The following is an 11,853-nucleotide window of genomic DNA, read 5'->3' on the forward strand; positions in this document are numbered from 1 at the left end:
GCGATCAGTAATATATTTTATTGAAATATGAACGATGGCCATCTGGGAGCAAGCTTGCAAACCAGTGTGCAATATTATATAACGTTACATATTGGAACAAGTAGTTGAAATATGCAGGTCGGCAAATGATGGCTGCTAGAGCGCGAGGTAGAGTATACTCGACACTGCTGCCAGTGCAAAGTTTGCACGCTTTCGGCCGAGCGAACGAAATTCTTCAAGACGCGTCACTGCGAACACTCGACAACGCAACTTTGTGATGGTCCAGCCGGCAAAGAAAGCCTTGCCACAGAAACAGCCCAAAGGCGAATTCCAAGGACTAGAACACTCTGCACACGACAAACATCCGGTGTAGGACATAGAAAATGCGTGGCCGTTGTTTTTGCGCTATATTTCGCAAACCCTTAGTTTAGCCCTAAAAAAAATTGAGGGCCCTTCCACCCCGTGAAGATGAAAGTCCAGCGAAGCTGGCGCTCTGGTGGGATTTGCTGTGTCGGGCTGGGTAGCAGTGGCGGTTTCATGTTGGCGGCGTGCCCCTATGGCGTGCCCATTCTGGCTTCTGGGCGCGCGGATGCTCCCCGTACTTCCACCCCAACTGATAAGGATAAAAGTGCGATTTTTGGCAGGTGGCCACCAAAGAGCGCGCGGCATTGCCTAATGTTAAGGGGGAGAGAAATGCCGCGGGTGGGGAAGGTACGCGCGTGTAGCAGCGCAGTCTGCAGCATTAACTGTACAAAACTGTTGGTCTACGTTCAGTGTGAACAAGAGGACGAACTGCCAGGACCTAGCCATAGACAGCTTCGCTGTAAAGAACAGACCTAAAGCTTTTTGTGAAACTGTGTTTGCGTGTTTCAGGTATGTAGTACTAGAATTGTTCCAAGGCACGCAAATGTGCCGGTCCTGACAACCTCCCCCATACACGTGGATAAATAGTGGACCCTTCGACAGCAGTCATTATTTCGGACATTATGTGGCTTTGGTTCAGTAGCAACGATATCCACTTTGCAAAGCCTCGTATGACCCAAAGAGCACAGCGATGACGATCGTCGATATAGCTTAATAAAAAAATTACCAACTTTTAAAGTTTGCAAGTTTCAGTGAACCTCTTCTTTTCTAATATCCATTCAAAACTCAACAGGCTTACTCGTTAAAACAGACTCCAGTCATAAACCATGTCAGTCTGTAGTAAAAGTGTCTGCATTCTGCACACTCCTTTTACAACAGACCAAAATCTTCATCATTATCAAGGTCTGTGATAACGAGTTTACACCATAAAAAAGCTGCTAGCAAAAACAAAATAGTGTAAAACAAAAGGACTACTTTTATTCGAGTCTAGGTACTCCAAGACCACTCGCGTGAACGAAATAACATGCGCAGCGGTTTCTTCTCGCTACATCTCCTTGCTCCCACATGCACAATCAGGTTTACATTTACTCAGATCCTACTTTTTCTTGTTTCTTCGCAATCCGTCACAAAAATTGTAGTAACTGGGTTCTAGTAAGACCGCTTTCAGCAGGATGCACAAACCACAGAAGGCCACAGTCCTTCGCAGGAAGGACAAGAGCAGCAAATTCTTTAGCCACGTTTCCTATAAAAAGTGTAATATAATAGGGCTGGTTTCACAACTCCCATGTAAAGACAAAACAACTTCATTTGACACGTTGTCTGAGCACACACGTTTGCTAATCACACTTTTTGTTTGCCTTTCAGATTCTAACAACAGAGACGAAGTCGCTTAAATAAACATTTATTTCATGTCGTCGTCCAAAGGGGCTGGTCTCACTCTTTCGCAAGCTGGGGAATGCACCAGAAGGAAATCCATGCTCCACATACAACTGAGGCGTGCACACAAGGTCTGTCGGGGCGAACAAAGTGACTAGGGCCATTCTTGGGAGCACCACAGCCCGGCCCCACGTCTGCGTTTTCAGGCACATTTGAGCAGCAAGGTCCGAGGCCTTCTGCCAGAAAACCTTGCCACAATCGGGTACGCGTGCGAGGGTTATGCAGGCCCGAGACACCTTATTGCAACCGCACGCAGTGCGTTTTGATTCTAGGCGAACGGCAACGTGTGCAAAAGCCCAATGTCAAATTGAGTACAGTTTAAGCAACTAAGCCTAGCTTATTGACGAGCACAATATGTATATTTCCTCTTCAGATTGCAAAGATTGACCTAGCCAAACAATAGACAATATTCGTATTTACACATACCGCCACAGAAGCAGGCAGAAGCCACTCGACATATATTAGAAGGACCTGCCACAGATAAAAACATTGTCACTCGAGCACACAGCTGGACCTCAATCCAACACGTCGCCATAACACGCGCTTTGCAATGCTGGAAAGCGGGTGTCCGTGCAACGAACTTGCAGTGGCACGCAAACGGTGCATTTAAAATGAGGTGTTCTAATGTCCATTTCCAGCTCGCTTTTCGTACAGAGCACGCCAAAACAGAAAAGTCTGACTTATGCAAAGATCATTACTCCAAAGTCCGCCACCATTCCATTTCTCTAAAACATACATCAGGGCTACAGACGAGTGGCTATCGCAAGGTAACGCGCTCGTTAAGAAACGTTCTGCGAAACGGCGACAAGCCTCCGCTTCCCCTCATTATCGCAACAATGTTCACATCGCAAAACAACAAGATGGATATCTACAATAGCTCAAGTGTCCACGAGTCATCCGTACAAAAAGATTCGTCACAGACCGTGCCCAGAGGTCACGGGCACACGACGACAGTTTCCGCCTGGACGTAGCTACGTTTCGTAAGGTGTAATTGACCTCGATCACCGGCAGTCGAAATATCCGTAATTGTCGGACACTTTGCTCCGAACTGGACTGGCGAAAACCATCGCTCGATCTTAACTTTAATGTCGACCAGGGTCCATGTTGATTTCTAGCAGTTCCAGGCGACAACTTGCCTGTCGTCACTGTTGCGAGGCTTCCGCGGCGCTTTCCAACGTTAATGACAGCTGCAACAAGCAGGCGTCTTCTGCAGTTTTGAGGCCGTCGGCGAGCGTCCAGCCCTTGTTAGCCTCGCGTTCGTTGTACCCTTTCATCTCGTATGAGAGACGATGACGGGCAACAACGGAGTCCAGGGCAGTGGCTCGGTTCGGATGAGCAGTCCGGCAACCCGACTGGTTCGCTGTACGTGGCACGCGAGGAGTCAAACGCCAAAAGGCCGGCCCGACGCCGGAACCTGTCCCTTGACGTGCCGGAACCCGTCCCTCGACGTGCCAGAACCCGTCCCTCGACGTGCCGGAACCCGTCCCTCGACTCGCCGGAACCCGTCCCTCGACTCGCCGGAACCCGTCCTGCGGCAGGACAGCATGTTCCAAGCGTCCTAGGAGAGCACGCTGTGGAGGCCAGGGTCGTAGGAGGAGCTCGGCCGGGTGGGCCTCACGGCCACCTCCTCCTCGACGCTGCTGCTGCCGCTCTCCGTGTCGCGGTTCAGCGAGTGGGCTGTGCTCACGTGCGTCGGTAATGAGTGGCTCGCCCCGTCCTCGCAGTGGAAGGTGGCAGTTGCCACTGTTATCTGGCCAGTGGGCGGGGGGGCCTGCCGCGGGAGCTCCCGGGGCGGGGGGCTGTCGAAGGTGCCTCCGCCACCGCCCCCGCCCCCTCCGGACAGCAGCGGCGTGCGCTCGGAGTGGGGGGCGTCGGCCTCCGACTCGGAGTCAGAGTCCGGGTCCATCCCGGGCAGGACCACCTTGCGCTTGCAGATGGGGCACGTACGCCGGTTCTCCAGCAGCCACGGCTCTATGCACTTGCAGTGGTAAGCTGCGGAAAGCAGAGAGCAGAGAGGTGCATTAGGGGACTGCCGTGAAAGCACGAAAACCTAAATTCAAAGGAGGGGTCGTAGGAGGAGCTTGCTTCGTTTTATTTTATAATAGAGTACGATGGATGCTACGAGTCGGCGGAGCCGATTTAAATCAAGTTTGGCGGTTCTACGTGCCAAACTAACGAAGGGCATATGCATACCTGTCAAATTCAGAGAAACCAAATCCGAGAGAATTTCAAGCAGGGGGGAACTAATTTGCAGGAAGACAACGTCATTACGCTTATACTGCACCGTTCATGCTAGCGACATATAGCTTTGCCTCGCTATCAATGAAAGGCGTCTTTTGCGACGGCGAAAACTCCTTGTTTAAGTGCAGGAGGGAGTAAAGGGGGGGGGAGGTATAATTTGCATTTTCTGGAAGATTTTTCAGTCAATCGTACAACTGCACTAACTGATCGAAATTCGGGAGTCTCCCAGAGTAATAGAGGACACCTGGCAGATATCCATCTGGCACACCCCGGCAAATGACTGAGGATTAGTTTGGACCACCTGGGGATCTCTGGACATGCAATCAAAATCTCGGTTACTCCCTTCTCCGCAATGAAGGCTTGTTCACACAGACCCGTTTTCTTACGTTACGTTACAAAAACCCACCGGGAAATCTATGCTTCGCATCAAGCATGGCTACCAATTCGAGACACAAATGTTTTAGCGCCTTAGACATAACCTAAGAAAATGATGCTGTGTGAAAAGTTGAACCGAGCTCAACTCCTTGAGCTACCTTACGATCAGGCTTGTGCCCTTGGTTGCCACGCTAACTCACCATCCTAGCTCGTTGCCACCGACACATTCGTGTCTTGAATGTTGTGTGCCAGGCTATCTCCTTGAATTGGTAGCCACGCTTAATGCGAAGCACAGATTTCCTGGCGACTTTTCGCAACGTAACGTTAAGAAAATGGGTCTGTTTGAATGAGCCTTAGGCCACCGTCAGATTGCGCGTACCTCGGCTGGAATTCGAACCCGCCCGGGGGCCGGGATTCGGACCCATCACCTGGGGCTGGGATTTGAACCCACCACCTAAGGATTCGTAGGCCGGCGCTTTGCCCAGGAGCCAATCCGATGCCGCGCAAATGTAACGCGACCTTCAGGAGGGATGTTTGGGGAGCGTGGTCACGTCCTACTTTCACGGCACTGGATTGGCCGAAATGGCTCGTAGCAACTCCTGCGGTCAACCGTAAGGTGAAACAGAGGGCAGTTTGATCGTTCATATCCATTCTACGGATAAAAAAATGGGTCCCGGGATAGCCAAAAAAACACGCTTTTCGTGTAAGGCTCGTCAAATTACGAGGCGTGGGCATAGCCAGCCTTCCGCGTTACGTCCTCATTTTTGTTTGCGTTCTGCCCATTGAAAAGCATGCGGGAAGCGCCTCAGCACGCACCTCGTATCGCTGCACTGCAGTGTTCTTCCACAACAAAAAGGCCGTCTGCTTTCATTGCCGTCACCATGGCAATGAACGCTGAATTACCTTTTCGAACGGCACATTCCCTGCCCGCATTCTCCGTCTGCGTTCACGCCACTTTGCGGCGACAGTCTGCGGCTGCTCATTACGAAACTATTAAACTTTGGCCAGCAGACGGCGTTCAGGAAATCTGTGTTCGTTGCCATGGTGACAGCTATGAAAGCGGATGGCCTTTATGCTGCGGAAGAACGCTGCGGCACAGCAATACGAGGTGCGTGCTGAGGCCCTTCTTACGTGCTTTTCAATGGGTGGAAGGCGAATAAAAAGAGTTTGAAATAAGGACTTAACGCAAAAGGCTGGTTTTCTCCAGTGCCTCATAATTGGAGAAGCCTTACATGAAAAGCATAGTTTTAGACCAGAGTTACATGAAAAGCATGTTTTTAGACCAGAGTTTGGAGATTTTTTTCTACAACATGGGTCTTGAAGGGGCAATGCAACAATATTAACTTCAAAAGAATTTGCAGTTTTAAAGTTTTACATTGTTTATTTTACCAAAAGCAATGGAGAAACAACCTCATTCTTTTGAAATATTGTGATTTCGTTGCGTAATAGCATATAAAAGAACGGGAATATTTCGCGATTTGCAGCCGCGCAGTGGCGGCCATGGGAACAAAGGCGTGACGCACAATGGGTATAAAGTAATAGGTTGGCAAGATGTGCCATTATGGGCTCAATCTAATGCCATATTTGATAAATATTGTCGCTTCAACGTGAGTAAATACGTCAAAAACCTCATGTAATCGACAAAATTGTACCACATTCAGTTTTAGTGGCGCCATCTGCCCGAGGTGAATGAAACTATTCCTCCCTTGGGCCTCACCTCATTGTGCTACCATATCAGTTGAACTTCCTCAGAAAAAAGCGAGCTCTTTGCTCTCCCCATCTCCTCATCGCTCAGGCCAACCTTCAAGGTCGCCATGTGAATCACAAGCAGAAGCCGCTCGCGCTGGAGGCTCTGCAAAAGAACCCAACCGGTCTTTTCCTATCCCCATTGCGTGTCACTGCGCACAAGACTCAGAAGACGGTGTACGAGTTGAGGGTGAGTTGGAGGTGCCCAAAATGTCAATCGTTTGACATATTTTTTTCTAAAGAACTAACGCGCGTGGGCAAAATTTGTTTTCAGTTTTTTAATCCAGACGTGACGGGGAACAACTACCAGAATTATTTGACCGAAGTCCAAACAATGTTGCACAGCCCCTTTAAGTATCAATGTGCAAAACAAAGTACCGTAATTACTCACATAATTAAGACACTTTTTTTCCCAAAAAATTTAAACATATTTGGGGGGTTCATTACGCGGGCTAAAATTTTCGCATTTGCACACTTCGTTCAAATGTCATATTGGCTACTGTGGCACGTCTCCACTGACGGAGGCGCACCCGCGGCTGGTTGGGGGCACGCCAGAGTAAACATGCTTCATAAATTGCGAACCTTTTTAGGGCGCCTTCGGCGTGCCTTTTGCCAAAGGAAAAGCGCCCTATGAAGCTCACTCAGCACAGAGCAAAGTGACCGTTCTTAGGCCTAACCAGTTTCACGATTTCACTCTCTGCAAGCGGACCACAGACGACGGCGTGTTTGTCGACATCAATGCATCTAATAGGCGAAGAATGTCCGGGGCTGGGCAATTTCTCGACCCCAGCTTTGTTAGGTGTGTGCGCCGCTCGGTTTCACCGTTGATCATTTCCGCAACTACGCACTTGCAGCCATTACAAGAGCGGCTTGGCTTGGCTTAGCTTGGTCTGACCGTTTGGCAGCAAAAGAAAATTGGCTTGGTGACTTAGCTAAATTGGTAGCAATTCGAGATTCGCGGACCCAAATATTGGTGGTGCGTTCATTACGCGAGGGAAAAAAAAAAGAGTCCAAATGTTAGTACCTGCTATGAGGGGGTGTGTTCATTATGCGAGCGCGTTTATAATGCGAGTAAACACGGTTTAGTGGACCAAACGCGGAAAAAAAATACTGTAAAACCCTTAATGTTCGCGAGCCCTCAATTTTCGTGAATTTCACGAATTGAAGAATTTGCGAAATTTAAGGGCGCGCAAAAATTTCAGTTCTTAAGATTTTCAATGCAGGCATCTGGAATTCGCGAAATTTAGTGGTCGCGACTATGTCACCTGCGACCGATTCGCGAAAAATGGGGGCCGCCAAAATAAAGGGTTTCACAGTATTCAAATATTGCTGGGCATCAGTTTTCTACAGTTGTCACTTCCTTAGTATGATTTTGTTTTGAGAGGATGACAGCAAAAGTAAATGAAAAAAGCTAATTTCACGCACACAAACTAAGAAGCTCCGAGACGGAGAACTATCAACCCTACTCACTCGGCGTGCATGGTTTGGCTTATATAGCTTTGTAAAACCGCTACCGTAAAATCCCGAGATGCCCCACTCCCGAAAGGTGGCCCACCCCTACGTTGTGTTTGATTTTATATATTTTTTTAAACACTGAAAGATAGCCCCTTCTAGTAATAGTAGCGCTGGGATCCATGATGGCCTCGGCGCGTAAATGCGGCTAGTTAGCTGCGGCGGGATATACCCGATCATTGATGACTGGGAAGCAGTCATCTTTACTTCGTTGCCCCTCGCCCCGATAACAAGCTTAAAAGGAAAGCATGACCTAAAAATATAATGGTTTCAACTTTTCTTGATTGCACACTAAAAGTTAGCCCACCACATATTTTCACTTGATTTTTTCTTGATTTTAGGTGGGCTATCTCTCAAGATTTTACGGTAGTATAAATAAAAAAAAAAAAAAAATGAAAGCCATTTACAACTTCTTGTAATGCCAGATTCGAGCACAGCTCTGGAGGAGGAGGATAGAAGCGTACTGAGGGATAGGTGACTCCTTGAGGTCACGTGACCTCAGGGGGGGTCGTGTCATGTCAGGGGGGTTACGTGACTTCGGGGGTCACATAACCTCGGGGGTCGCGTGACCCGGGGGAAGTCAAATGCTTCAGGAGGTCACGTAACCTAGGGGGGCGGGGGTCATGTGACCTTGCGGTAATGCCGACGGTGACGCCGCCCAAGCCGGGAACGGGCCCCTAAGAGCTGCGCTCCAAAAGGTCGATCAATCGGCTTGCACGGTTTCGTCTACTGTATTTACTGGCATAATGAACGCACCCACCACAATGGGTACCAATATTTGGATTTTTTTCCCCCTTGTGTAATGAACGCACCACCAATATTTGGCTTCACGAGTCTCGAATTATGTCCAATCTAGCTAGTCATCAAGCCAATTTTCTTTTGCCGCCAAACGGTCAGGTCAGGCCAAGCTAAGCCAAGCCAAGCCACTCTCATAATGGCTGCAGTGCGTAGTTGCGGAAGTGATCAACCGTGAAACCGAGTGGCGCACACACTTGGCCAAGCTTGGGTCGAGGAATTGCCAAGCCTCGGACATCCTTCGCCTACTGGATGCATTGATGTCAACGAACACGCCGTCGTCTATGGTTCACTTTCGAACAGTGAAATCGTGGACTATGAACGGTTGCGGTGCTCTATGCGCCGAGCTAGCGTCGTAGGGCAACTTTTCTTTAGCAAAAGGCATGCCGAAAGTGCCTTAAAAAGGTTTGCAATTTATAAAGCATGGATACTGTGGCGTGCCCATGACCAGCCGTGAATGCACCCCCGCCACTGGAGATGTGCCGCAGTATCGAGTCGTGTCATATTGGAAGCCAAAATGACATTTGAGCAAAGTGTGCAAGTGCAAAAATTTTACCCCACGTAATGAATGCAGTCCCCAAATATCTGTTAATTTTTCGGGAAAAAAAGTGCTCTCATTATGCCAGTAAATATAGTAGCTTAGGTTTTGAGAAAAAGAAACAAACTTCTGGCACAACGTTCAAGAAAAATCCTCACATTTCGGCAAAATCTAGCAGAATGCAGCAGGACGAGCCCCTTGGCACTAATGGCACAACAATTGCATCACGCGGATGAAAATGCGGATGTCAAGATCGTCGTCCACATTTTCGCACTGCTCGCCTTGTGCCTGCAGCACGAGCAGTAACTTTAGCGCATCAACTCCGCTTCCCACGTGCTTCAAGCATGTTCCCTCAGCCATATCACTCAGCCGCAGAGACCGCATTGTGTAGCTACTTTCAGAAAACAACCTGTAGACTTAAAGGGATACTACAACGAAATTTCGGCGCTCATTTTTTGGTCTATATGTGTTCAAAAGAGCAGTATCACATGGAACATACCAATATCTTGTTAAAAAAGTCTCGAAAAGGAATTTTAAAACAAATTAAACGATTAGCAAAGAGCACCTGGTGGATGTCGCAAACGCCTCGTTTGTAATGCTCGTCTAGGAACCTTGACAGCTAGTGACGGAGGTTGTCTCGTCTCCGGCCACGACGAGAGAAGGGGGGAAGGAGGAACTCCCCTCTTCCCGAGAATCCCTTTTGTGTGTCGCAGAAGTCGCTATTGTCCCCCTACAAGATTATAGAAGATTAACCCGTCACTCAAAATTCGTACAAAAGCAGCCGCTTCGGTGGCTGGAACGACTAGGCCATCCTCTCAACGTCAGCCTCGCCGTAGCTTTGCTCATCTTGAGACAACCTACGTCACGACTGCGTTGGATGTCACGTGCTCTAAGCTGGGCCTTCTCCGAGCGCTTGCCAGAGTGGGCCGTTTACAACGAAAAATACAGCCACCAGGCTCAAAATACAAGCGTGCGATTGTCATTTACAGATATTGTGGATCATATTCAACCTATTTTTGAACACGACGGGAATATTTCAAATTTCGTTGAAGTATCCCTTTAAAAAACATTCCGTTTATGAAGCCAAGATGGTCGAGCGTGTTTAACGAACCTGCCGCTTTTCTCGGAGAAAACGGCTGATAAAACACATTCTGCGTTAAAACTCAATTCACGATTGGCCGCCGCCATAGGGTTAGTACAATAATTTAGAGGTAAAAATTTGGTGCCTTTCGGCCGCTTCCGAATGGCGGGGCCTAACGCGGCGGCATTCCCGACGGGACCATATGGCCGGTGTGCTTCGATATACACAAAGCGGAAAAACAAAGCTTCCAAGCTCCCTACCTAGCGTTTTCCTAGCTTCAACTCGCCCCAAAACGCCGGTGCCGTACATGGTACGGCAATAAATAAATTTGACGAGCACTCGAACGAATTCAACTCCTAGCGGCAAAAGGACCTCGCCTAACCTTTTGTCCGCTTTCCTCTCCTGCCCTTCCGTCACCCTCGTCCTCCCAGGATCGCCGACGTCGCGCCCGCAGTTTACCGTGCTCCGCTCCCGATTTTACCCCTTCCTCCGGCCGCTGTGTGTGCGAGCCCCCACTCACCGTGCGAGCAGGGCAGCGTGCGCAGCTTGTCCCCCTCCACAAAGTCCTCGATGCAGATGGCGCACGTCTCGTAGGGGGCGCCCTTCTTGAACTTGGTCACGGGCAGCTTCCTCAAGTGCCTGCGGGAGAGGCGGGAGCGCCTCTTCCTGCGCCAGTCCCGGAAGTAGCGCCACATCTGCAACAAGAAGAGCTACCTGGGTTTGGCGACTGACCCGCGGCACACCTTGCCCAAAGTCGCCACGCACGGCGGCTCTGGCCACTGGAGTAAAGACGCTTCGGTGCTGTCGCCCACTACGACTGGTTGGAAAGGATTGCGCGTGAGACGACCGGCTGCGCCGAGGATTCCCGAACGCTTTCAGACCTGCCTCCTTCCTGCATTTCTGATGCATAAAGCGTGCGGCAGACTGTGCCTTTTCGACGCATAAACTCCCTGGTGGACTTCGTGAATTCCCTCAACTAAAGTTTGCGGTGGGCTCCCGCCTTTCCAACGCATTAAGGGGAGACATGGGTCTTCGGAGCAAAAATATTTATAAAACAAATGGTGATATCGAAATCTAAAGCTGTTTCTCTTTTGATCTGCCAAGTTTTTTATTTTGAAGATTAATATTTGAGCCATAATATCGCTTTATAATATCTATATAGGCTGAAATTGCACTGAAGCTGACGCTAATATAACGCTTCCTCAAAACATATATTCTGGACTCCTAACAAATTTCAGAAGGGATATCTCAGCATTTAGGACAGACAGAAGATAAGTTTTTTAGCACCATGTAGCTACATGTGCAAAGCATGCAATGTTGGAAGCAGAATTTTCATATATATGTAGGAAAAGTTTGAACCGAAATAATGTTTTATTGCTTGGTAGCCACACACAAAGCACTGAACTTCAATGCATTGTAAGGTCACTAATAATGGTTCAATCTAAAAAGTGCTTTCCAACATTGCATTCTTCATAATTCGTAGTATCTCATAAGAAGTGTGTTCGCTAAATCAAACACACTTCTTATCTTTTATCTATACTGACCCGCAGCACTGCGCGAAGTGAAGCCCCCACCCTGCTTGCATTCCATTAATTCAATATCGTGTTTGCGCATAAAGTTATCCTGCAATCATATAGGCACATTCAAACATACAAACTTGTGTGAAGAATGTCGCACCGTTCGCCGGACGTGCGCCGGACGAGTGTGAACCCCTATGCGGTGCGCCAAACGAACAAAATTATTCAAAGAGCATTTGACGATTGCTAATGGTGATAATATTTGTTGT

General features: G+C 48.7%; 1 protein-coding gene and 1 long non-coding RNA gene across 2 annotated transcripts in view; one reads left to right on the forward strand and one right to left on the reverse strand.

Annotated features, from left to right (window-relative positions):
- Nucleotides 1–1,751, forward strand: part of LOC121836993 — a 42,266-nt gene extending 40,515 nt beyond the window's left edge. Inside the window, exon 4 of the long non-coding RNA XR_006078056.1 lies at nt 1,708–1,751. This is a non-coding gene — a long non-coding RNA (uncharacterized LOC121836993). The remainder of the gene's footprint in view (nt 1–1,707) is intronic.
- LOC121836992 (E3 ubiquitin-protein ligase RNF13-like) lies at nt 1,296–11,212 on the reverse strand. Its single transcript, XM_042292194.1, has 2 exons — nt 10,588–11,212; nt 1,296–3,771 (listed from the first exon to the last, which is right to left on the reverse strand). Exons 1-2 carry the CDS (start codon nt 10,760–10,762, stop codon nt 3,338–3,340), a joined length of 609 nt encoding a protein of 202 aa, XP_042148128.1. The 5' UTR covers nt 10,763–11,212; the 3' UTR covers nt 1,296–3,337.
- Between the last annotated feature and the right edge of the window lie 641 nt (nt 11,213–11,853).

This window comes from Ixodes scapularis, unplaced genomic scaffold (assembly GCF_016920785.2).
Source record: "Ixodes scapularis isolate PalLabHiFi unplaced genomic scaffold, ASM1692078v2 PGA_scaffold39__5_contigs__length_11793443, whole genome shotgun sequence".
In the NCBI taxonomy this organism is placed as follows: domain Eukaryota; kingdom Metazoa; phylum Arthropoda; class Arachnida; order Ixodida; family Ixodidae; genus Ixodes; species Ixodes scapularis.

Bases quoted from the DNA above. Each gene is read 5' to 3' on its own strand.
- LOC121836992 (XM_042292194.1), bottom strand. From the start codon at position 10,762: ATGTGGCGCTACTTCCGGGACTGGCGCAGGAAGAGGCGCTCCCGCCTC. The intron at 3,772-10,587 runs GTGAGTGGGGGC...TGCTTTCCGCAG, and splicing joins CACGCTGCCCTGCTCGCACG to CTTACCACTGCAAGTGCATA.